Here is a 25,666-nt window from a genome sequence, read left to right as displayed (position 1 = left end):
GGAGATCATCCAGTTGATGAGCTCACTCCGCGCCAAAGGGGCACAAGTACAGTCGGCTGGGTCCCAGGACACGCAGGCATCCAAGGTGCCAAGGAGGCTAAGAAACCAAGCGCTGGACTGGAGTAAATCCTGGTGACGGCACTAAAATAGAAGGAGGCAGGAGGCCCAGCTAGCATAGGAGCGGCAGTGGATGCGGGATCATCGCTCCGCGGGCCAAGCGACGCGCCACGTGGTCCATCTACTACGGAAGGCTAAGCTCCAGAATCCAGATGTGGAGGAACATGCCCGAAAGTCGCGTCTCAGCCCTATAGCATACTGAGCTGTCCTCTATCTCACCACGGTCTTCGCTGGCGGGGTCGCTGTCTATGTGGCTTACTTGATTTTGGTTGCGCGGCGTTGAGTGTATCTACGTCTAGACAGTAGGATGCTTGCTGTTTGGAGGACCTGGAGAGTGGAGCTGAAGCCTTGTCAAGCTATTACCGCTCAGCTTGGGCGGACGATTTCTGTTCAGGATTGACGGAGTATCCCTCTGGGGTAAATTGAACGTGATTTATCTTGCCTGCAGTCATCAAGGCAAGAAAGGAACACATAGTTCATATTGAATCAGTTGTGGGCCATGTGGCCTTAGCAATAATCAGTGATCGCCACTTATGAATATTCACATGATTAACCCACACTACAAGAATATCGAAATATAATAGGTACCACTAGGCTAAAAAGGTGTCCGGATATTATCCCTATCAGTCTAGGGTCTTATATTTCTCAACAAAGTACTAAAGATTTCCTCCTTCTGTGTCAGCTGGACTATCACCAGTGGAATGATGCTAAGATTCTAGTGAAATGGAAGTACCGAGCGACCTGTAACTTAGGTGGAAGGGTCGGTTAGTGTATGTTATTTCGAAACTAAGGGACCAAGGTGTTTATGATTTATGAGAATCCTGAAGTAGAAATAATTAGTTGCTTCTACAGCAGAGACAGGTATATTTGCATAACTGTTGGTTATAGATTTACTGAGAACCATGACCGAGAATTCATTGCAAGGGATGCTAGTGGTTCCTATATCTAAGTCGTTGTGGCACTTCGGCGAATGACGAGCTCAAAAAAACCGCGGACACAGTAGTACTTAGACCAGATGGTTTAGATCCAAACTGACCTTGCCAATCTTTCCCTCTAATGCATCCAGGTAGCCCTTAACCTGAGCAACTTTGGTAAGCCAATCTTTGTTCTCTGGGTCGCGACTCTCCATCCAATAAGTCCGCAACTGCCCGATCCCCACTTGGATGAACTTGGTGGAGTCCCCGAGCATCTCTTTCAGGAATTCCGCGAGGAACTTGTCCCAGCATTCTAGTAGCTTGATCTGCTTCTTGTCCTTATTATCTTTGTTAGCTGTGTTATACGCATCAGACACATATTGCATCTGTCCGCGCAGGATTCGGTTGGTCGCCTGGAAGCGGGACCAGACCTGTGGGAGATTCAGATAATTATAGACCGCAATGACCTGAGCGAGAAAGCGCTGTGTCAGATGTAACTTGCAAGCAGCTGGTGGCGGGTTTGAGAGATGGATGGTACTTACATTTCGCAGATAAGCTAGAGCAGGGCTGGGATCATCCGAGGTGATCCATTTATGCCAGTCTTTAGGTTCCGCTTTCACTCCCCAGATCTGTACAATGAATCAGCCTCGACGACGGTCCCGAGGGGGCCAGTAAACGACAGCGACAATGCTGGAAACCAGAAATGCATACTCCGCCCTTAATCTCATTGAGGCCCTTCTCGAGCAATCGGAAGTTCTCCCGCAGGTTGAGGCTCCCGAGCGCCTCCATGACACGCGTGATAGGCTTCTGGGAATTTTTCCCGCCTGGGAGCGGCGGATTATTTCCAGTCAACACTGCCTTGAAGAAGTATTCAGCGAAGAATGTGCAATCAACGCCGCACTCTTCGTGTTTGATCAACCACTTGAGGAACCGAAGGATGGTCTTGACCTCAATAATATGCTCCGCTGCGTGAGGTCGCAAAAGGTGAGTAAAGGACAGAGTGGGAAACGGCTGGGCATGCAAAAGGAATAAAACATACTGGTATATTTCTTTTTCTTTTGGTCCCCTTTGCTCGCTTGCTTGGTGGTTACTTCACAGTTAGTGCATTCCTCCTTGGACTCATAGTCAACGGCTTCCTTCATGGCATCCTCATCCGGGGCCCACTGTGAGATCGTGGGATAGTCGGCTCTGGTATACTGGAGCTTGGCCTTTTTCAGCCCGTCGTTGCAACTGAACCAAGTTGGCCCGTTGTCGTCGTCTTTCGCTTGACGGCCTATAAGCATGTTAAGCACATCCCGCGCTGCAAGTGCATCGTCGGATTCATCAGCATCAACCTTGGAACAATCCATGTAAGTGCACAAGTCCAGATCGCAGGAGATGAAATTTGGATCACCGCCAATCATAAGATCAAAAGAAACTGGGCGATCCAACACCTCGTCGGCTGTCTGGTCCTTCCCATGTATGAAGTAGGCCGGGTACTTCTCCTTGGAGGTGACAAAGTTGAACAGGGACTCCGCCCCGAGGTGCGAAAACTTGTCGCTCACCCTATTCCAGATCTTCGCAACCGCGTCCCAGTGGTCTTGATTGACCAGCCCGCGCAGGAACAGCTGCGCGAGATACATATGCAAGACGCCCCGGTCGCACTTCGAGGCTCTAGCGCTCACAGACTGGGTTGTCGACGTCTCTGTAACGCATGCTGGGTCTGCAATCCAGGCATCGACAGCATCCTGAAACGTCTGGAGATCGTCTGACAGCCGCTTCGACTCAGTGTAGTAGTTAGCGTTGCAGCAAAAGGCCTGGCCGCCCCTGGCGTAACAACCATGATTGTAAGTGTTCATGGCTACTCGAATCGTATCCTTTGGACACCCAGAATAACAATCCTGCCCCGGTTTTCCCAAGCCGATATTATTGTGCCATTCGCATTTTTCCCATTTCCGGGTTGCCTCATTCGTGTTGCAGCAGAGCTTGCGCTCACTCAATTGTCCTTTGGGGAAAACAGTTTGCTCCATTTTCCCGTTAGGAAGACAATAGACACCTCCACTGCCCGTGCCGGATTTGACCAGCTCAGTAGGCTTTGTAGTGCCTTTGAATGAACATACGCCCGTGTCACATAGAGGAGAAGCTGCCCACTCACAGGTGTTGTACAGGGCCATGCTCGTGATCTCGCTTCCATCGCTGTCCTGGATTGTGCAACAGGCAGCCTGGTAATCAAATTCGTAGTTCTTGCAGCCTTCTCGTGTTGAGCCAACCTCAACCGATCCACTAGGACAGCCAGAGCTGCAGTGTCCATTGTTGAAGCTGTACCACCCGCATTTCGGGGCCGTGGTTGGAGGACAGCACCAGGAACGGTAGCCGACGCCGTTGCAGCCCGTGGAGTCGAGCATGTAGTCATTGGAGCTCCTGCGCCATTCGTCCTCCCGTTTGATCATTTGCCAGCCCGACGGACAGGGCTCGCCGCAGTTACTCCACTTGCAGGTATCGTAGTTGGTTGTGTCAACAACATAGTCATCGTCTTGTACCTGCCGTTGCGCCAAAACGCGCCGATTTGACACTGCGGCCAGCGCGCCTGCGAAGGTGCCGCTCTGCGTATCATGGCTGATGGCCCAGACCATGACACCGCCGAGACACTGCTCTCGGGCAAAGTCGGTCTTGATCTGAAATGTCTCCTTGTCATCGTAGGACACCCACTGGTCTTCCCAGTGTACTACTTTGACAGCAGCGTCCTTGTACAGTTTTGCAGACAGCTGTTTGCTGGACATGATATCCATGATCTCGCTGTTAAGCAAGACTCCGGTTTCGTCACTGCACTCGCCCTTCTTTCCGCCGGAAAGATAAAGGCACCCAGGCTCCATGCAGTTCGGGCTGGCAACGGTGTACGCACGCCCGTAGAACGCTAAGCCCATGGTCACCATGTCCGCGTCAATATCGTTCCGCCACAGCAGATCGAACGCTGTCTTCATCTCAGTCAAATTGGTGTGGGCATTCAAGTATTCGCCGGTCCACTTGTTTCCCCGATCCCAGGTCCCATGCAGATCATAAGTCATGATATTGAAGAAGCTAACATGCTTTGCGAGTTCCTTGATATCAAAGTGCTGGAGATACCAATACGATGCAGGCAGAGTGATGGACAGCTCGCTTCGTCCAGGCGTTTTATCCAGGCTATTTTTCAGGTTCGCCATGAACTTGGGGAAGTTGTCATAATCAGCCGGTCTTCCACTCCGATCTGAAGCCTCAGGGTACTCCCAGTCTAGATCCACACCGTCAAAGTCATAGGTCGACATGAACGAGACGAGGGATTTAAAGAATTTCTTTTGTTTCTCCTCGGACGCTGCCAGATCAGAAAAGAGCGTCGCCGTGGGACCAGGGTCGTTGAAGGTCCAGCCTCCCAGCGCAATCATGACCTTGAGGTTCGGATCATATTGCTTCAGATCTGTAAGACGTTTATACAGCGGCACGTCCCGCTCATCCGCCGGCAGTACCTCGTAGGTCTCCGGGTGGATGGTCGCGAACGCAAAGTTGATGTGACTGTAGACGCCCAGCTTGATTTGCTCCGGCCAGACCGTATTGCAACCTCGCCGGGAGCTCCAGCCCTCGTAGTAGCCAACCACGCGCGAGAGGTATTTATCTTTGCTGCAGGTCTCATGCTTCACAGTCTTGTTCCCGCACTGTTGGCCGAGGAAGAGCTCAAGTTAGTAAGGAAGAATCATGCTCCACGCAGCCTGGCCCGCCACTTACGAATTCTTCGGTGATCCCACAAAAGCCCTGTCAACGAGAATGAGCATTGTCCTCGAACATTTAGTCTCATGAGCATCAAGACCTACATATTTCGAACAGCACACGTTTAAGGGGCAGTGAGCCTTTTCCGCCCATTCAGCACCATATCCAGGATCGCAATACGCTTTAGATTCACAGCCGACAACGCACACATCCTTGCCACAATAGTCCGGACCAAGCCCACAGAAACCAAACTTGTTGCTAGATTAGACTTCAGTCTCTGATCTCATGGTCACGAGTCCGGACTCCGTTGTGCGGGGAGATAACGTACCAACAACCACTTGGGCAAGGATTCGAGGCATCACAACCAAGTTTGTAATCACAGTTGGAAACACACCCTTCGCCACAATGCTCCGGGGTAGTGCCACAATATCCGGCTTTGGAGCTGTAGTCGTGATAACCGAGTTAGCCAGATGAGTCGGCCTCCTCCATTCGGGGTGCAATCACCCACCAACATCCTGTGGCACAAGGCTTATTCTTACTGCAGTCCTGGGCTATCACAGAGGCAGCACAAAACAATAGCAGTATGAGTACAGGACCAACGACCTGCAAGAAGGAGACTGGACGGCTAGCCATTTTGCTGATGCACGATGGTTTCGCGACTCCTGGTCAGGGAAGGTAGGGTATATATTCCAGGCCAGACAAAAAAGCCCAAATCGCGCTTCGTCGCGAAACAGGGGTCCCTCGTCTGTGTTCATTCTACCTGACTTGGGGATGAATGTGACATTGATGATTAGCCCAGCAAACTAGTGTCATTCTTTCCTTCATCTCTCATCTCACAGGACGACACCGGTGGGCGAGCCAAGCGGAATGGATAGTAGAGCCAATATGGGTAATATCCCGGGAAAAGCAATTTCCGCTTCGCATATCGGAACGAGAGGCTAGAGCCAGTTCTAGGAGAGTCGGTCGTGCCGCCCTTCCGTTGAGTTCAATCAAGGACTGTTGATTACGAGAAGGCGGCATCTGAGAATCCGTTGGTAGGTGGTCTAGAGCCTGGTAAGATTGGAAATGCTCCATCACAAGTGGGCTCATATGCCAGGAACAGGAGCTATTGCCTATCCTACAGGCATAGTCCGCGCCGCCAAGCACCGGGATCAATTACTAGCATAGTCGTCAGTTATCAGAAGTAGGAGGTATGACATCCCATGTCATTGGCAGGGAACCCTGGTTCGAAGCTAACGTAGAACAGATTTGGCTTCCCAATCTTGTGAAGTTGTTCCAGGCTGACAGTCCGAGGCATTCGATGAGGGTCAAATAGCGCAACCATTTTCGCGTTGTTTATCTTGCCTCCGACGTACACTGTCAAAATCTCATGGCACCGGACTAAAGGGGTATATTCCTAATTTGACATTACATATGGCAATAAGAGTGGTATTTCATACCGAGGTCGACCGATATATGATATATATGAAGCCCTCAGAGCGTTGACACCCGACAGTTTGTCGATGTGATGCCACAGGCCTCTGAGAGACGGCTTCCACTCTACGGAGTTCGGCGCAAATTTCTCATGGTCTGCTGCCATTTACTCCGTAGGCAGAAGTTCAACCTAGTCAGACTAGTATATCATACCACTACTATGTAGTTAAGAACCTATTACTCTGTAAAAGTTCTACTAAGTATGACTAACTACAGAACGCAGTCAATGCTGAAAATGGCATGGCGGCTTGGTAGTAATCTCTGATCCCTGAAGCAGTTCTAAACCAAGCTCCATACTCGTAGTGACGCTTGATCTTAGCAATGTAACACCATTTGGTTAGTTTCTCTTGGCAAGGCCATGTAAAGGCTGTGCCGCAATTTATAAAAATGTCTCCTAAGTCTTCCAGCATTAAACAACGCCAAGCGCACATCATTCGCCCAGTGCTCAAGTGACCAAGCATCAAAAATCGATGGGCTGTGCGCCGGCTCTCGGTCTCTCCGCTTGGTCCTCTGATTTCCCTCTCATCGGCCCGTTTCTTTTCTGGCTTGATGGGCTGGAATCAGAAGGCCAAACGAAACGAAATTATCCAACCATCCTGACACTGCTAAAATGTCAGGGATAAAATGGTCCGAGGAGCGCAATATAATATATACAGACCTCGGTTATTGTGCTTGCATTATCGGATCAGAGGGACGGGTGGAATCATGCTACACCCCTTCCAATCGGGCGCCGCATGAAAACGGATAGAACGGCGCAAAACAGGGGACAGGGGGCAGGAGAGCAAAGAGACAGAAAGAGAAACGAAAGGATATACATCTTGCCAAAAACGCTATCCGAAAAGTACGGGCAATTTCCGTGCTGCAGTTGTTGATATTAGAAATGGATGCTGGACTCAGAGATTGCACACACTGGGTTTACTTATTTTTCTTTTGCGCAGCCTATTCCCCCAAGTCAACTGCACTTTTCCCTTTTGTCCTATCTGTTTGCTTTCTTGATCTTTCTGATCGCCGGGGAGACAGAAAACTGCCGCTCCATTCCTAACGGACTTATAAGGCAGAGCAAGATGAGGCGGATATTTTTTCTCCTTTGCTTGATCCTACTTAGCACCGGCAGTGCACGAGGGATATCCCACGGGCACACGGATCATTCTCACCTTCATCATCCTCGAGCTGTCAATGCAACGTTTGGGGACTCAGAGGCTGCACGCAAGGTCTCTCGTGCCCTTGAAGCCTTGCGAGTCGTGAACAAGCTACGCTATGAGAACATTCAATACAATCGATATGAGCTCGCCGATCCCAGCCTGGTGACTGGCGAGAGAGTTACCGCTGCCCCCCTGGACTTTTCGCCCGAGAATGTGCGAAAACTGTCCTCCATGGCGGCCTCTTTCAAGGCCGAATCTGTCGACTATTCGGGTAGGAAGAGAGATAGCTCCTCATCTCCTGACAGCCAGAGCTTCGTGTACTCCATCTCTCCGGACCTGGCTGAAGCTGCCCGCATACTTGCGGAATCCGCTCCTCCTTCTCCGTCAAAGGGGAAAGAAAGCGCCCTCGCAGCCAAAGTACAAGCCAAGTATGGCCTTAAAGGGAATGACACAAATGTGGCCAGTCAAAGCCTACGCGGCCCAGACGGATTGCTGGAGTATGCGCCTTCCGTCGATATGGAAGCCCCGATTCGGGTGACGGACAAATCCCTGGAGAAAAGGGCCGCATCGGGATCTGGTTACTGGATGGCCAACATAGAGCAGCGCGGCGCTAGCCCATATGCCCCGGAAGGATACAAGGTCAGTCTGCTCGCTCGATAATCCTCTTCTCCGCGCGCGATTGACTCGTGAAATCAATGTTTGTAGGTGTGGAGGAATATCAAGGACTATGGCGCAAAGGGTAAGCAAACCTGGACCTTGCTGACCCTGGTCGCACAGAAACAATCCTAACATCTACGGAGCAGGAGATGGACTATCTGACGATACCGGTAAGATAATAGATGACTGGAGAAGATCTCAGGGAAGAATGACCTGCTCATGCAAGCAATACAGCCGCTATCAACAAAGCAATTTCTGACGGCGGGAGATGTGGTGCCGACTGTGGCTCAAGCACAATCTACCCAGCAGTGGTCTACTTCCCTCCCGGCACATACCTAGTCAGCAGTCCAATTATACAATACTACAATACCCAATTCCTCGGCGATGTGAGTTTGTCGAACAGTCTTGCTTTTCCCTTCATCAGGTGGCCCAATCTGATATTTTCGCGCAATAGCCCACCAATTATCCCACGATTCTCGCAGCCGCCAGTTTTGTTGGTCTAGGTGTGATCACCTCCGATGTCTATGTTGGAGATCAGCAGGAATGGTAAGATTCTCATATAACTGCCTACCATGCTTGTTCCAACGTCGGCGCCCGCTCACCCATGGCTAGGTACCTCAACACAAACAATTTTCTACGGAACATTCGCAACTTCAAGATGGACATCACACGTACCGATCCGACTGCATACGTGTGTGCCATCCATTGGCAGGTGGCTCAGGGGACCTCACTCGAGAATATAGAGTTCTATATGTCTCAAGATGCGGGCACAACCCAGCAGGTCTGTCCGGCGTCAAATCTCGTCTTTAACCTATCGAGACTGACCTTATTGTAGGGGCTCTACATGGAAAATGGAAGTGGGGGCTTCATGAGCAATCTAACTTTTGTTGGCGGAAACTTTGGGTGTGTGCTACTTTCCAGAGTACTGCTTTAATTTCTGATTGAGTGCTTACCATCGGCCCAATAGTGCTTATCTCGGGAACCAGCAATTTACCACGCAGCATCTTGTGTTTGTCAATTGCAAAACTGCCCTTCAGATCCACTGGGACTGGTCGTGGACCATGCAGGATGTTGTGATTGAATCATGCCAAACAGGAATCGTCGTCACTGGTGGTGTGAGTGCATCCTGTCGACCTCATAGTTTCGATATGCTAAGAAACAAACTTTCCTTCCAGGCCGGTGGTCCGATGAGCAGTGGCCAAGGCGTTGGTTCATTTATCCTTGTTGACGCCGTGATTGCCAATACCCCAACTGGCATCTTGACCTCGCTGTACAGTACCAATTCCACCGCATTCCTCTTGCAGAATGTTGGGTTCTACAACGTTGAGAAAGCCATCATGGCGGAACGACGCGCCGATCCCATCCTCGCGGGGGGGAACGAGGTGCTCATTGACGCATGGGGCTTTGGCCTCTACGCTCAGGACGCAGACGTTCAATTTGCCCAGCAAAAAGTGCTTCCGACCATGCAGCGTGCCAAAGAACTCGTTAGCTCTATTTCTTACAACAAAGGAACATTTAACTTTTTCACCCGCCGTCGACCACAATACGCCGATATTGGTCACAGCCAGGTGTTCGACGTCACGGCCTATGGGGCTAAGGGCGACGGCGTGACTGACGACACTATCATTCTCAATAGTGTGTTCATTGTTGCCGCGAACCTGTCGTCGATCGTCTATATTCCTCATGGTGTCTACAAGGTAACAGATACCCTGAAGATTCCCAAAGGGTCCCGCATCGTTGGACAGGCTTGGTCTCAGATCATGGCAACAGGCCCCAAATTCCAAGATGCTGACCATCCACATGTGGCGGTCCAAGTGGGCCATGAAGGCGAAATCGGGATTGTCGAGATCCAAGATCTGCTGTTTACTGTTTCAGGTCCCACCGCTGGAGCTGTCTTGGTGGAATGGAATATCCATGAATCGAGCCAAGGGTCGGCAGGATTATGGGGTGAGTTTTCTATCCCCGACATGTTCGTTTCTTGTGATTAACTTATTTCCCCTGCAGATTCCCATTTCCGGGTTGGAGGCGCAAAGGGCTCCCATCTTCAAGCTTCTGAGTGCCCAAAGAAGCAATTCCCTCTCATCAAACAAAACTGTATAGCTGCTTCGTTACTGCTTCGTATCACTTCTTCCGCTTCTGCTTACCTCGAGAACGTGTGGGCATGGACAGCAGATCATGATCTCGATGTGAAATCTCAGGATCAAATCGATGTCTTTTCTGCTCGTGGGATCTTGGTTGAGAGCCACGGACCAACGTGGATGTACGGCACTGCATCCGAACATAATGTTCTTTACCAGTATCAGCTTTCGGGCGCGCAGAAAATTGTGATGGGAATGATCCAGACGGAAACGCCATATTTCCAACCGCTTCCTGCAGCACCCGAGCCTTTTAAGCCCGGTCAGTTTCCCAATGACCCTGACTTCACTAACTGTGGCAACAATATAGCTGGCTGTGCCATGGCCTGGGCTGTGAGGATCATCGATTCTTCTACTGTCTATATGCTAGGCTCCGGTAAGACATTCCGCGCGTTGTTCATTGTGTTATGTGTAAACCTATGGATCTAACCGTCCATTGTAGGGCTTTACAGCTGGTTTACGTTCTACACACAGGATTGTCTCGAGACTGGCAATTGCCAGGAGCGGGGCTTCTACGTTGAGCAGAGCACTAATACCTGGGTGTACAACCTTGTCACCAAAGGAATCACGGAATCCATCAGCCCGACAGGGGAAAACCCACTCTATGCCCGAGATGTCCGGAATGGCTATACCTCGTCTCTCCTCGCCTGGCTCCACACCGGAACAGGGGCCATTGGGAAGCGCAAATTCCCGGGCTTCTACCTGTGGGACGATGAGCAGGACCAGGATGTCTTGAGCGGCGTTTCATCTACCTGCAAAGCATCTCTAACACGTCTGGTCGAATGTCATGATCAAGTATACATGCTCAGGGCCTTACAATGGAGGGGGTCCATGCACAACGATACATTGACTGATTTAATGTGTGACAAAACCTGCGGACAGTCTCTCCAAGTGTGGTTGGAGAGTGTCTTAATCGACTGCGCCCGGGAGCATGACCATGTTGTTTTGGCCGAGCCCGGCGGCATCGTTTGGGCTGGATGGAACGAGACATGCGTCAAAGACCCCAACACGGGGAAATACTGTGGCGGTAAATCCATCCCAAGTAGCTGCGTGTACAATGGCGGACTGACAACTAATCTATACACGTTCGCTACAGATGCCATTGATGAATTCACTGTTGTCCAGTCCATCTCCGATATGCCACCAGGTGAACTGTGCTCATACTGCTATGTCACCCGCTACAAGATGATGCAAGCGACTCCGTACTCTATTTATGACGAGACTTACCAGTCTGACCTAGAGTTCATTCATTCGAAATGCGGGCTCAGCGGGCCCACAAATATCCTCCCACCGCTGCAGGAGTTCCCAGACCCATATAAGAACAACCTCACATTCTGCATCTCTGAAACGACGTATACGGCGGACCCTGGGGATACCTGTGATTCAATCTCACGGAAGTACAGTGTGTCATCGGCCTCGCTGTATATGGGCAACCCCAATCTCCACGACTGCCGAAACATCCCCGCTGGCACGGAACTTTGCATCCCGCTCTCTTGCAATCCCACCTATACTCTCAAAGACAACGACACGTGTATTTCTGTCGAAGCCTCCCTCGGCTTACCATACTCGGCCGGTGCTACCCTTCGCAAATTCAATCCATGGCTACTGAACGACTGTTCCAATCTTCATGTGGCCAGTAATCAGGTTTATGGGCACGTGCTCTGCGGTGCTCCACAAGGGGGCACTGCAACTGGTGCTGCTCCTCCGCCGGGCGTGACCTCTCTACCACAGACGGGCGGCTACACTGAAACTGCACCTCCTACCAACGCCACGGTGGCCAAGGGCACAACTTTCAGATGCGGCAAATGGTACGTAGTCACAGCTGCAGAGGCTATCAGTTGTACGATGCTTTGTATGCAAGGACCGGTCGACCGGGAGACCTTCCTGAGGGCCAACCCTTCCTTGGCTGCAGGCAACTGTGATGCTCTCTTAGTGGCGGGGGATGCGTATTGCGTTGGACCAGTGTCGGGATTTGATGCTACCGACAGGAATAGCACCGCCAGCAGCACAAGTATGGAAATGACATAGTTTGTCAATTAGGAGGAAGATTATGTTAGAGAAATAGTGAAGTGGTTTGGGATTTGTATATTGAATGTCTGACTGGTCGACTGGGTTCTGATTCTAGAGAAGTCCGCAACAGATTCAACAATTTCTAGTTGAATTGGGCCAAGCATAGACATAAGGAACCAAGACAAGGCCCTTAAGATATCGCGCGAGGATTCCTCCCAATTACTTTGGACCTACTTGAAAACTCATTCGCCGCCACCACCGTACCGTCCTCGTCCTCTACATGTGCCCAGGCCCCATCAGTGCATGGGATCAGGCCGGGACGCGGTATATCGGGCATTTTTCTCCAAAAGTCATGATTCCAATCGTGATACATGAAACTCCACAGTCCGGTGATGTCCAGACGTAAGAATCCTTGATAATTTTCACGGTCGGGATTCCTTATTCTGCCTTCCTGAAACCTCCGATCAATAAGAATCACGTAGCCGGCGTCTGATCCAAACAAGAAGCTACCATCCTCGGAGGGTTCCGGGGTATTGAGGATGGTCTGGAGGGCCTTATCGTCAATCATCAGACAATACTCCGACCGTGGAGTGCCGTCCTGGTCATGGCGAGTCATCCAATCATCAAACAGGCGCCGGACCTGGGGTATAGAAGCACCCTCAAGAAGCTCTCGATCCTCAATGACTACATTCCTGTAACCCTCACAAATAAGCCGGATGGGTTCTGGATGGCTGAATGCCTGGCGGTATCGGAGGAAGCAATAAACACAGGCATTGAGCTTTCGCATCGCTTCCTCCCAATCGGCATCGGAGACAGTCTCATAACAAGTCCGGTAGATGAAATAGCCCCATGGCCACATCCACTCATAATATTCTGCGAAGAACTTCGCTGTCATGTCAACATTCCACCATGGATAGCTCTCAAAGCGGCGTTGTCGCTCTTTCCAGGTCTCGTCCGCGGGAAAGTCCGGAGAGGTCCATGGTTCTGGCCATGATTTATGGTGGAAGAAGTCATTGAACGAGTCAGGCGAGGAGGGCCGGGGAGAGATTTCTCCCATGTTTGCAGATTGGATAAATTGAATGCAAGCCACGGATCCAAGGTGGTTCACGGTGGTGGAGGTTATGTCATGAGATCCCTGGAGTGAGATGTTTGTTGGAGACGGCAGAATACTACCTTAGCTTAGGAGCAAGACTCCCTTAAATATTAACTAGTTAGTTAACTAGTTATAACGTAATCAACCACCGAACCGCCGCTTTGCCGCGAAAATCCTTGAATTCTTGAAGCCTTCTAATCAACACGTCTTATTTTTCACCACTATTAGTAAAAATGCCGTTATCCAAAGAGAATCGAATGCAGATGGCCATATCAGCATATAAAAAGGGACAATTTAAATCAAAGCAGCCGCTGCTGGGGTTTTTGGGGTGTCTAGAGAGACTCTTCATGATCAGCTTCGCGGAATCAAACCACGCGCAGAGACACGCGCTAATAGCCATAAGTTAACAGCTCTTGAAGAGGAGGTCCTTGCTAAGCGTCTGCTAGATGCTGATAAACATAGCTTTTCAATTCGACCACAGTTTCTGCGTGGAATGGCACATATTCTACTATGCGAGCGGACAAATGATCCAACTTCAGTTATTGGAGTTAACTGGGCGTATAAGTTTGTTAAACGCCATCCAGCACTGCGTACAAGGTATAATTGGAGTATCTCATACCAGTGGGCAAAGCAGGAAGATCCAAAGGTTATAAAACAGTGGTTTGAACTTGTGCATGCCACTATTCAAGAGCATGGTATCCATGAAGATGATATTTGGAACTTTAATGAAACTAGCTTTGCAATGGGACTCTGTACAACCTCAAAGGTTATCACTGCAGTGGATCGCAGTGAAAGGCCTCGTACAGTTATCCAGGGAAACCGCGAATGGGTTACAATTATTGAATGTGTGAGCTCTAAGGGGATTCCTATACCACCAGTGGTTATCTTGAAGGGAAAAGAACACCAGGCTCCTTGGTACCAAGAACCTAATCTTCCTCCAGATTGGAAGCTTACCAACAGCGCCAATGGCTGGACAACAGATGAGATAGGCCTTAAGTGGCTAAAGGAGGTCTTTAACCCTTTTTCTCACCTACATTCAACCGGTGCAAAGCGATTACTTATCCTTGATGGCCATTCAAGCCATCAAACTGCTGAGTTTGATGATTTTTGCAAGGAGAATGCAATTATCTGTCTTTGTATGCCGCCACATACATCTCATCTTCTTCAACCCCTAGATGTTGGGGTTTTTGGGCCGCTCAAACGCTCATACGGAAAACTAGTGGAGGGGATGATGGTGGCTGGAAATAACCACATTGATAAGGAGGATTTTCTATACCTATATCCTCCTGCTCGTGAAGCAGTATTTAACCAGAGGAATATATGCAATGGCTTCAAAGGAGCTGGTCTTAGACCTTTGGATAAAGATCAGGTCCTTGAGAGAATCACCTTTTAACTCCGTACACCAACACCGCCACTTCTTATGGAAGGATCAATCTCGTCTGCTTTTCAAACACCTCAAAATCCTTGCTAGCTTGATCATAAAGTTCGCAGCTTACAGAGAAGCCTGCAGAAAAGGAAGCTTTCAAGCAGTCCAGTCTCTTATATTTAACATCTTGAAAAGGCTGCACAGATGGCAATGAATATGAATCTTCTTCTTCAACAAGAAATAAAGGCTCTACGGGCTGAAAATGAGCGAAAAATGAAGAAGAAGGTAAGGAAGCGTGCTTCTCTAGGAAATGACCTCTTTTTATCTGTACAAGAAGGTCGTGACCGCATTCAGCAGCTTAATGAGCAGGTTGGTGAGCAGGTTGATGAGCCTATACTAGTGCCTTGTCAGCGCGCTCCACCACGCTGCAGTGGCTGCTGGGCTATTGGACATACAATACGGAGTTGCCCTAGCAAATAGCTATATAGCTATATATTTATATATTAGATAAATTAATTTAATAGCGTTGGTGATTAGAAGGCTTCAAGAATTCAATGATTTTCGCGGCGAAGCGGCGGTTCGGTGGTTGATTACGTTATCCATTGGTATTACTAAGCAAACGCAAATAACTAACTAATGTGATCGGTAAGTGAGCCGCCACTTTCCCATCCGATTCAACGCGTTTGAATTCGAAGCTATCTAAACTGCTACTATGCCACCAAAAAAGCGTACAATTGCAAGTAGTTCAGTGGATGAGGAAGGCAGGATCCTACTTGCAATATCAGCTCTTAAAAAGAAGGAAATTTCAGCAATTAGCAGGGCTGCGCAGATATTCAATGTCCATCGTTCAAGTCTATGCAATCATTTAAAGGGCAGCAAATACCGCAATGAAGCTTGCGTAAATAGCCATGAAATGACTCAAAATGAAGAGGAATCACTTATCACATGGATTCTATCTATAGATCAACGTGGAGCAGCTCCCCGACCATCCCATATGCAAGATATGGCAATATCCTGCTTGCGCAGCGTGGTTCAACTGCTACTGAGACTGTTGGAGAGAAATGGGTATATGACTTCATTAATTGGCATGATGAGATTAAAACCCGATTCTCTAGGCGCTATAATCATCAGCGTGCTAAAATTAAAGACCCAATGATTATCCTGGAATGGTTTAATCGTGTCCAGATCACCATAATGCAGCATGGGATTGCACTGGAAGATATCTACAGCGTTGTTGAAACTAGCTTTGTATGGGCTTCGTAGCTACTGCTAAGGTAGTTACAAGAGCTCAGATGCTTAGTGAGCCCTTCCTTAGCTAGTCATGGAACCGCGAATGGGGTTACATCTATAGAGTGTATTAACTCTACTGGATGGGAGCTTCCGCCATTTAAGGGAAAGGTCCATATCGAGGGCTGGTATCAAGATATGGCCTTACCAGCTGACTGGCGGATCGAGGTTAGCAAGAATGGATGGATGACAGATCAGATTAGATTACGATAGCTTCAAAAAGTCTTTATTCCTGCTACTACCAGTCGTATGCTCTTCTAAATCCTATGTCCCCGATTGGTTGATAGATATCGGTAAAGCCTATCCGTAAAAGAGTATATCACCTTAGTTATGGATTCAAGCTTCAGTGATTCTCCCATACTGATGAACACATAACCTTTAACAGTAGCTACCTAAAATACGGGCACGATCTGAATCAGAATCTATGTCCACAGGCGCCGGCAAAGGCCAAGCCAAGCCTATCGTGCTGAAATAGTAAGGGACCAAGATCCAGGACCTTTCATCGAGCAGAGCTTGTTGTAAGTATTTATGCTAGAGGAGCATGAGGTGACTGATTCTCGGGCAGCGGGCAGATGATTACATACCTGACATATATGATAATATGAGGCGGTTGAAAGATTCAAGATAGACTCTTTCTTTTGTTCAGACACATCCCAAGCCTGGCCAGCTAGGAGGTTGTCAGAACCGCTGAGACGGAGAATCAGGTGGCCTAAGCCTTTGAGATCCCTCCGCTTGTCTCTACAATATTTCAAAGCTCTCTCCGATATTGGCTAGAAACGCGTGAGAACTTAATCATTCTGCCCTGAAGAATGGTCCTTACCGATCCTGATCTGTCCATCTTCGTACAGAAGGATACTCCGTGCGCAGAGATCTCCATGTGCGATGTTAAGTACACTATGAATATATTGCAGGCCTTGAAGGATGTGTTTGTAGATTGTGGCAATCTCCACATCATTAAGTTGAGCCTGGCTTCGAGCGCAGACTCGTCTGAGGTCCACTGTAAATCCATGAAACTTCATGAAACTATAACTAAGTAGATCGATTAGTCTTGGAATGCCTCCATCAAATTAACTAGGCTATATCTGCCTTAAAGTTCAGGCCAAGTATGCTTAGTAATGAGCTCTGAAAAGGACTGGGCCACTTCTGTGTGGCCCGAAGGCCTTGTGATATGATGTGAATGAATTACTTCTGCTTTCCTACTTAGTCTAAGGTGTATTCTTATAGCGATTATTATAAACAAGAAAACTTGTTCATGCATAAATATATTGAAACATTATCCCTGCTGCCAAATATACAGGTTGGTCTGACATTGTGACTTTATTATTTCAACCAGCCATGTGAACGCCACAAACGTGCGCTGATCATGTAGACAAGTCAGCATATGATGACTGTATTGGTGGTAATATAGGTTTGATTCAGGAACAACGTCATTCCCCGCAAGGTTAACCAAGATAATAAAGAAGGTATACTTGGTTCACTTCCTGAGCCCTTGTCCTGTGTATATATCTTTCCACAGACTACCTGTACATTGTGAGGTCTTAAGGTCAGATGCATTCAGTGCTCCGCGTCACGCGCCAACCAATAGTCCACAGTATTATTTCCATGACCGCATTGGGTTACAGTGACTCCACAGATGGCCCAGATCAACGGTTGATTTGTTCATACTCTGCCAGCCGTTGTACTGGTGTCCTTGGTCCCATGCACAACGTCTGCATGACCGCGGGGCTTTGATGAAACAACACAGAGAAGGAATGATGGGTTGCATATCCCTTGTTAGACTGCCAAATCAACTGGATCCTGACACACCGCTCTGAGCAGTCGTGCGTGTCTGACCTGTTTGGTGATTCCCTGGTTATAGCTGCTACCTGTCTTTAAAGCCCAGTCCATTCCATCATCAAAATAGAGGAAGATCCAAATACCAGAAACAAAGCCTTCTGGTGCATGATGTCACCCGGAACTGACCAAGACGTGGAAAGCCCACTAATTCCACCAGAATACGAAGATCAAAAGCCTACACGACAATATCGCTTTCAAATAGTTCTGCGGGTGTATGCTGTGTCTTTCCAGTTCTTGCTCGCTATGGCCGTGATCGCGGCGCCGCAGACAGATATCGTCGAGAACATCATCTGCAGACACCTCCATGACTCGGAACTATCCAACCAGCCCCTTGACTGTAAGAGAGAGGCGGTCCAAAGCGAACTGGCGTTGGTGCAGGGATGGGGAGACTCTCTCATACAGATTCCAGGTAGGATGCTGCACAAATCGCAGTATATTTATCGATGTTTTCGAACTCAACTCACAGACATGGCCTGTAGGAATTTTCCTTGCGCTTCCGTATGGAATTTTGGCTGATAAACGCGGTCGCAAGCCTGTGTTCATGCTATCCTTTTTTGGGGTACTCCTCAGCGATACCTGGGTCAAAATCGTGTGTGAGTTCACTTCCCCCCAGATAGCTGGAGGCAATAGACGCCGGAAGCCCAACTCTGACAGTGACTTATCAACTCCCTGAAAGACCTATTCCCCGATATCTTTCCGATTCGTATGGTCTGGGCGGCGCCCGTCCTGCAAGTCATTGGCGGTGGTCGCGCTGTTGGCACCCTTCTCACATATACTATCATCGCGGACGTCGCCCCTCGAGCGGAACGGTAACACCACTTCATACACAAAGCTCCTTTACTCTATTTGTGCTCACGCGTCTTACAGAACCCGATGGCTCTTGTGGCTCACGGCCATCGATTTGATGGCCTTTATCCTGGGTGGCGCCGGTGGTGCTGTGTTGATGAGGCGGAGCTCATGGGATCCTCTAATACTGTCGTCTTTTCTCCTGATACTCACCATGTTGACCATGATGACGATACCGGAAACACTTTCAATGGATGATAAGTATTCTGGTGAGGACAGGGAAATGGAATCACTGTCTAGTCGGCCTGCAATGGGGGCGTCGCGCGCATCATTTCGCAGACTCACCGCGTCTATTCGAGCCATCTGGACAAATCCGGTGATCATACTCCTCCTCGTTGTGTTTCTTCTTGTGCGCTTAAGCACCGAGTCCAAGTCGGCGCTTTTGCAGTACACATCAAAAAGATTCAGATGGGACTACAGTACAGTAAGTGCAGTTGGTGACACGACGCTACATAATGTATATCTGGAGACTGACGGATCTCCCAAATGTGCTCCAGGCAAGTCTTGTGTTTACCTTAGGTGACATTTGCCAGTTGCTTCTTACGACTGTGTTGATGCCGCTTTTGGACACGTATCTTGAACACCGGACCAAGCTCAGCACCGGTGAGAAAGACTCACTACTATCAGAGATCAGTTGCTGGCTTCTCGTCGTGGGCTGCTTTGTCCTGGGCGAATCCAGCCATCCCATCGGCGTGATCTTTGGCCTTATAATTAATGCGCTAGGTTCAGCAGCTCCTGTAACTTTGCGCAGCATGGCCACGTCCCTAGTGCCCCCTTCTTCTGTTGGAAGCTTATACACAGCAATTTCCATGGCGCAGGGAGTGGGGGGGTTGTTAACCGGTCCTTTCTTCGCGGGTTCGTTCCACTGGGGAATGGTTCTGGGAGGGCATTGGCTTGGCCTGCCATTTCTTTTGACGAGCGGTTTCTGTCTCATTGCATCCATTATAACGTCATGCTTGTCACGGACTAACAGGGGTAGAGATAACGGTCGGGTTTACAGATAGAGTTTACGGGTGTTTGTCTTGAGTCCTAGACGGCTACCTCAAGGGCGAGATGCTGGCGTCTTGCATTTTGGCATAGCGACTGATGATTTTGACGATATTACGACGAGCACTGACTCCCTAGCTGGGAAGCCTAACCAGCGGTGAGACAGGGGCAGCGAGCTGACTAAGCTAGTAGATATCACGTGACCCTACGACAAGCCTGTCACTGCGTCTGCCTTACCGACAAGGCAGCAATAAGGCAGCGATGGCGCCCCGACGGGCTGCTTCATCACTGGCGAGCTGATCCCCTGTAACTATATTAGAGCCACAGGAATCGCTTGACCTAGAAGACCTCAAGCAATTCATTCTGATCAAGTTGACAATTGGCCCCTCCTTCCTAATTTGTACGAACCCTGTAGTGTCCATCCTGATCGTCGCTAGCCCGTCTGAAGCAGACTGAGGGCCCCATTTTGTGTGTCTGTAATTACTTTAGGTGGCATGAAACTGGAACGAGAGGGATCTGAGGGAGTCGGCTGTCCAGATCTTGATTTCCGTAGTGTGGCCAAAGCATCGACAGGCCTGCCCCATTCTCTTCCCAGTTCCCGAGTCCCCCTGCTCCCTCTCACTTTGCTCCAATAATCTTTTCACGGATACATTTTGGAAGCGAGTAAGTACCTCTCCATCTGCCAAAATTAAGGTGTAGGATGGTTGTTTCGGTTGCGCCACTCAGCTCAGTCGATGTGCATACAGCATTGATTGAAGAGATGTAATGCCCAATCTCGGAGAAAAAGAATCGTGGCTTTCGATTGATTATCGACATTCCTCCCACAACCCCTGTGACCTGGATGCATGGGCTACCGTGACCCATATTTCCCTCGAGCTGAGCCATCCATTCATCGTGTGATTGCCCATCTCTTGACAAATCGAGCTTCCCTAGAGGACTATCTAGTTGCACCGCAACAATATATATATATATATTGCCTAAGTCCGACGTCCCCTCAGCTCAAGAAATCCAGAGACATATTACAATCTCAGCCGATCTACCCTGCACATGGCCCCAGCCGCTACTCTTCCCCCCAGCTCCCATGGCTGTCTGCTAGCAGAAAAGCCAAACGTCCTCGAGGAGCCTCACCATGTGCAGACCACACTCACCTTCAACAAAGAGAGTGAAGATGGTTCTCCCCACCCCCCAATATGGATTGGAAAGCCAGAAACAATTGAGAGACCTATGATTTCCATCCCCGCCACTATCCACGATGTTAGCGGCCATGAGCGTGACTACACCCTTGACAGCCATGGATTCCAATTCCACTACCACGAGAGCAAGCTGAAGGACTTCCTCGACGACGAGGAGATCCGAGCAGAATACTACCCAGAGATAGAGCAACTGCTCAAAGACGTGTAAGTAGGTGAATATAGAACCAGCACAGCAGATTGACCAACCAGCGCAGCACGGGTGCTTCTCGGATCTTCATCTTCGACCACACCATCCGCCGAGCTCCCAAAGACAGGACGAGCGCAAACCAGCCCCGTGGGCCCGTCCATACCATGCACATCGATGCCAACTACGCCGGAGCAGAGGCCAGAGTGGTCCACCTGTTCCCCGACGAGGCCCCGGAGCTCCTCAAGGCCCGCTACCAGATGATCAGCGTCTGGCGTCCGATCCGCACGATCCTGAAGCACCCGCTAGCGGTAGCGGATTCAAAATCCTGTTCCGAAAGTGACCTTTCCCCTATCCCGTTTATTTACCCTGAGCAAGAGGGTGGCTGGGTGGGTGGGGCGTGGTCCGTGAAGCCGAATCCGAATATCAAGTGGTACTATCGCTACAAGCAGCCTCCGAATATGGTCACCTTTATCAAGTTTTTTGACTCCAAGGTTGATGGGAGGGCGCGGCGGGTGCCGCATGGTTCTTTTGTTAACCCAGAGACGGAGCATGAGGCCCCGAGAGAGAGTATTGAGGTGAGAGCTTTGTGTTTCCACCCTGAGGATCGTGATCAGGTTGCGTCAGGAGCAGTTTGATTTTCGGCGAGCTAGATTTTATGTATCGAGAGTACAATATACATAAAGCGGAAAACCGTCGTGCCGGCAGGTATGCACCCTGGCCTAAGCACCTAATACTATGTAATCACCATGGCAGTCGCGAGTTGCGGTAGAGTAAAAGTCCTGCTGTCTGAAAAGGCATTATTTGCTCTCAATCGGTATACGGCCAGTTTACACGTTGAGACATGTTTTGTTCTCTCGATAGACTCAGATTCAGACGCAAACCGACAACGACAACAATCATCCTACAAGAAAGAAAATTGCCAGCTAGCTACGCTTAGAACATCACCCCCTCATCAGCAAGCGCTTCGCGGCGGGTCTTGCTGTTCGGATCGAAGTACGGTATCTCGCCGATGCTCACTGCCCGGTGACCCGTACGACATCCCAATCCAGCGAAGTCGAAAATGGCCGAGTGGTAAACAGTGCGGTTATCCCAGATGGCTGCGACCGCGATGGTTATTATCGGACGCATCAAATACAAACTAACTAAACCGGACGGTACGGGGATGCGTTACTAACCGATATCATACTGATTCTCCCACCGATGCCTCAATTGAGTATCATGCTCTTCCACAATCATCTGCAGGAACCAGTCGTGTAGCCGCCTACTTTCATCGGGTGTCAACTCGTTGATCCGCTCGACGTGGTTGCCTACCGCGAACAGGCTCTTCCATCCGGTGACGGGGTTGGTGCGCACGACGGGGTGCACAGCGCGGAGGGAAGTACCAACGTTGTTTGGTGACCCGCGGGGCTCTGCGTACAGCTCGAATCCCTTCTCAGCAGCGGAGATTGGGAGTCTGGTCTGGGCGAAGGTGGCAGTTAGGCCCTCGAGGAAGCTGCGGTAGGCGGGGGAGATTTTGTCGTAGATTTCGCAGGAGGAGCCCCAGATTGTGTCTACATGGCAACAATCAATATCAAACTGGATGAGACAGGAGAGCTTGCGACAAGCCTGCATACCTCCGCCGGTTTCCGGGAGCTTGACGAGCTTCAAGATCGAGTAGTCGGCGGGATTCCGCTCGTAGCCGGTGTCTGTATGCCAGGCGTTTCTGATGTCGGCCGGTCTGTTTTTCCACAGGTCCTCTGCCGGGTTCGCGGCCTTGTCGGTGGTAATGACGTTGAGTTCTGGGTCCTTGTCGAGGTTGTGCTTGGTCAGGGGATGGATGTGCAGTCTGCAGTCGTCGGGTTTGCCTGAGAGAACCCCCAGACGGTGCGCCAATTGCTTCTGAAGCTCATCAGTCAGGTCAGTTTGGGCGCGGAAGAAAACAACGCCGCGACGAGAGACTACAGCCCGTTAGGTATATTCCGTTCAATATCAAATGGCAGGGTTGGATGCGTACTTGTGATAGCCAAGTCGCGCAGGAGCTCATCGCTGTTGGGAGCCTTCATCCATTCTACCACGTTAGCGTCAGGGAATTCCTTTCCAATTGCCGGAGTGACATTGAAGGACTTGTATTTGTCCAGAACACCCTTAAGCTTCAGTGGTTCCCTGATGAGTGTTTTTTGGCCGTGCTCAGTTTGAATCGGGGGCGCATCATGAGAGACGGTCATGGTGAAACAAGGCTGACTGACTGATTGACGAAATGATGATTTTCATGCAGCTTCAAGCTTCCCTTCCGTTCGAGCCCTATTTATGCCCAGGGTGGCCATGGAATGAGATTATGGTGCGATCTGCATGCACCCGCGAGCTCTCTCATTTGCATTCCCACTACGCAAGCACACGGCGTGAGGGGAACTACCTTTCTAGCCAGTGTTATTGGCATCTGAATATCCTTATAGTAGATACTTCATCATACAAAATGGTCATCAGGCCCCATGGCCCGCCTAGCAGAAAAATTGCGTTCGTTAGTCATAGTAACTTGCGATTGATTTCCTTTGTGCAGACCCCTGTTCGGTTTATTGTTGGCTCGAGCAACGAAGTGCCCACGGATCTCATTCGGACCGAAGGTAATCAAGCTCGTCGATATGGCTTTCATCGATCGCTAAACGACGTGTGACTAGTGGCTAGTGGCTACTGGCTACTGGACTGGGGCGTTTTGGGTTCCGGGGAAGTCCGTGATTGTCACCGATGATATGATCTACCCCGGGAATCGGAGTATTTGGCAAGTCCGCAGCAGAAGGGGGTAATCGTGCAGAGGCTGCTGTGCGAGGCTTGGGTTGAATACCGATCTGATTTATGGGACGGTCTATCTTGACTGAATTTCGGCCAGTTTTAACAAGGGACATTTCATGATCCGGTTTGTTCTGGGATCACAATCTAACAAGGACAGCATACCAAAGCCGTCTAATATTGCCTATCTATTTAATCAACTAGATCGACCATTGACCTTTCCGTCATCGTACCGTCCCTGCTTCATGGCACGTACAACCTGATCCAATTTTTGTACGAACGCCTTTACCTCATCCACAGAGTTATAATGCACCAGACTTGTCCGAATGATGCCGTATTCCGGCAACCCCAGAACATCATGAGTTGTGCGAGGAGACCAACAGTCACCACTGATAAGCCGAAAGTTGGAGGTTTCATGAATTACTTCAGCCACTTTGTCGGACGCGATCCCATTCACCGTGAAGCTGACCAAGGAGACCCGAACTGTCGGGTCTGCCGAGTGAGACCCATACACAGTGTACAGATCCGGATGCGCAGTCAAGTATCCGAGGATCTCAGCTGTGATGACTTCCTCATGGGCGATGAGAGCATCCCAACCAACATCGTCCGCGAGGTAACTGATGATCGGGGTGACCGCATGCTCGAGCTCAATACAGCTGTTTCCCAGTCCCAAGCGAACATGCAAAGCGGTCGGGTCAAAGAAGTAGTGGTTGAGGCTGGTAAGATAACGTTTCTGGACGTCGCGGCGAGCATAGATCTGCGCGATATGAGGACCAAATACCTTGTACCAGCTGAAGACGTAGAAGTCAACACCAAGTTGTTTCACGTCAATCGGGCGATGAGGAGCCCATGCCACCCCGTCTACTAAGATCAACGCGTCAGGGACGGTGTGGACGAGGTCTGCAACCTCCTTGACATTCTCGATGGTTCCGGTGATGTTGGACACATGCCCGCAGCATACAAGACGGGTTTTAGGGGACAGGAGAGGTCGAAGGGTGTCGAGGCTAAGTTTAGGATCCCTGTTGTTTCCCATACCCCCGGCTGGGGCCCACCACTTAATCGAGATGCCCAGAGTCTTGGCCAGGGCAACAAACGCAGTGATGTCCGCCTCGTGGCAGAGCACGGACACGACGATCTCTGAGTCTGCATTGAGACTTGGGCGGAGGGAGGCGGTCAGATTCCGTAAAAGACCCGTTGTGGAGTGGCCAAACGCTAGCGGGGCAGGGATCAGACGGAAAATTGAGTATCTGATCTAGTTATAAAACGATCGCTTACCGATCTCATCAGGGTCTGCATTCATGAAGGAAGCCAGCTTCGCGTATTGGGCAGTACGCTCTTTGACGTCGACCATGCTTTTGGAATCCAGACCACGCAGGTTCATATGGGGTGCAGACATGGTATGAACAATGCTATTGATTGTCAATTTCGTCCTGTTTCGTGCTATAGGTGAGAAGAACCTACCTCTCAATGGCACCCTTGTACACCAGAGCACCGGAGCCATTGTTCAGGCAGATGGACCCTTTGTCAAGGCCTGGGAATTGTTTCCGAACAGCCTCTATGTCAAAGTCGCGCCGGTGTTTCATGATAGTCATTATTGAAACAACGATGGCAAAATCGAGCAGGATATGTATCTGATTTGAAATAGACTTACAGTAAACAAGAAGCAAGAAGGCTTATAAGCAATGCACTACGGAGGTATACCATGAAGACCTCAGCCAGCCATGATGAGGACAGACAAGCACTGGAGAAGATCTCTGGGAGGGACTGGAGGCATGGAGGAAGCAAACCTGGGAGTCGCAGCGATTGACCAGCATCTGCCTGCCGATTCCTGCCAAACTGGGCATTGGCCAGCACCAGCGGACAGAAAATCAGTTCCTGAAGCATTAATATGATCGATCGTCCCTGTCTGCAGGTGGTGCATTTCATCACACTACTGACCCACT

At 49.8% G+C, this 25,666-nt stretch overlaps 7 protein-coding genes across 7 annotated transcripts, besides 4 other annotated features; 3 read left to right on the top strand and 4 right to left on the bottom strand.

The window, feature by feature from the left end:
- Positions 1-1,123: 1,123 nt before the first annotated feature.
- NFIA_044380 (bacteriodes thetaiotaomicron symbiotic chitinase) lies at positions 1,124-5,381 on the bottom strand (the record flags this gene model as incomplete). The annotated part of the gene is made up of 8 exons (XM_001267515.1): positions 1,124-1,513; positions 1,574-1,660; positions 1,743-1,996; positions 2,071-4,696; positions 4,767-4,793; positions 4,853-4,929; positions 5,077-5,190; positions 5,288-5,381. 8 exons carry the CDS (start codon positions 5,379-5,381, stop codon positions 1,124-1,126), a joined length of 3,669 nt encoding a protein of 1,222 aa, XP_001267516.1.
- A 1,904-nt stretch (positions 5,382-7,285) lies between these two features.
- Positions 7,286-12,183, top strand: NFIA_044370 (putative 1,3-beta glucanase; the record flags this gene model as incomplete). Its single annotated transcript, XM_001267514.1, has 10 exons — positions 7,286-8,002; positions 8,069-8,102; positions 8,167-8,190; positions 8,255-8,406; positions 8,475-8,566; positions 8,633-8,801; positions 8,856-8,923; positions 8,988-9,967; positions 10,025-10,531; positions 10,598-12,183. The coding sequence occupies 10 exons, from the start codon at positions 7,286-7,288 to the stop codon at positions 12,181-12,183; spliced, it is 4,329 nt and encodes a 1,442-aa protein (XP_001267515.1).
- A 172-nt stretch (positions 12,184-12,355) lies between these two features.
- NFIA_044360 (uncharacterized protein) lies at positions 12,356-13,060 on the bottom strand (the record flags this gene model as incomplete). Its single annotated transcript, XM_001267513.1, has 1 exon — positions 12,356-13,060. The coding sequence occupies one exon, from the start codon at positions 13,058-13,060 to the stop codon at positions 12,356-12,358; it is 705 nt and encodes a 234-aa protein (XP_001267514.1).
- A 499-nt stretch (positions 13,061-13,559) lies between these two features.
- Positions 13,560-15,017: a mobile genetic element.
- Positions 14,987-15,015: a microsatellite.
- A 364-nt stretch (positions 15,018-15,381) lies between the features above and the next one.
- Positions 15,382-15,651: a mobile genetic element.
- Positions 15,624-16,163: a mobile genetic element.
- A 1,827-nt stretch (positions 16,164-17,990) lies between these two features.
- Positions 17,991-19,597, top strand: NFIA_044350 (putative MFS multidrug transporter; the record flags this gene model as incomplete). The annotated part of the gene is made up of 5 exons (XM_001267512.1): positions 17,991-18,156; positions 18,227-18,340; positions 18,424-18,556; positions 18,615-19,017; positions 19,091-19,597. 5 exons carry the CDS (start codon positions 17,991-17,993, stop codon positions 19,595-19,597), a joined length of 1,323 nt encoding a protein of 440 aa, XP_001267513.1.
- Positions 19,598-20,627: 1,030 nt separating this feature from the next.
- Positions 20,628-21,595, top strand: NFIA_044340 (uncharacterized protein; the record flags this gene model as incomplete). The annotated part of the gene is made up of 2 exons (XM_001267511.1): positions 20,628-20,977; positions 21,028-21,595. 2 exons carry the CDS (start codon positions 20,628-20,630, stop codon positions 21,593-21,595), a joined length of 918 nt encoding a protein of 305 aa, XP_001267512.1.
- A 298-nt stretch (positions 21,596-21,893) lies between these two features.
- Positions 21,894-23,164, bottom strand: NFIA_044330 (TauD/TfdA dioxygenase family protein; the record flags this gene model as incomplete). Its single annotated transcript, XM_001267510.1, has 4 exons — positions 21,894-22,057; positions 22,136-22,510; positions 22,574-22,897; positions 22,954-23,164. The coding sequence occupies 4 exons, from the start codon at positions 23,162-23,164 to the stop codon at positions 21,894-21,896; spliced, it is 1,074 nt and encodes a 357-aa protein (XP_001267511.1).
- A 755-nt stretch (positions 23,165-23,919) lies between these two features.
- Positions 23,920-25,315, bottom strand: NFIA_044320 (putative aminotransferase; the record flags this gene model as incomplete). The annotated part of the gene is made up of 3 exons (XM_001267509.1): positions 23,920-24,935; positions 24,999-25,132; positions 25,185-25,315. The coding sequence occupies 3 exons, from the start codon at positions 25,313-25,315 to the stop codon at positions 23,920-23,922; spliced, it is 1,281 nt and encodes a 426-aa protein (XP_001267510.1).
- Between the last annotated feature and the right edge of the window lie 351 nt (positions 25,316-25,666).

Source organism: Aspergillus fischeri, genomic scaffold, assembly GCF_000149645.3.
Source record: "Aspergillus fischeri NRRL 181 1099437636244 genomic scaffold, whole genome shotgun sequence".
NCBI classification, from domain to species: domain Eukaryota; kingdom Fungi; phylum Ascomycota; class Eurotiomycetes; order Eurotiales; family Aspergillaceae; genus Aspergillus; species Aspergillus fischeri.
Note: the sequence above shows the minus strand (reverse complement) of the source record. Positions and strands in the feature narration are given on the sequence as shown.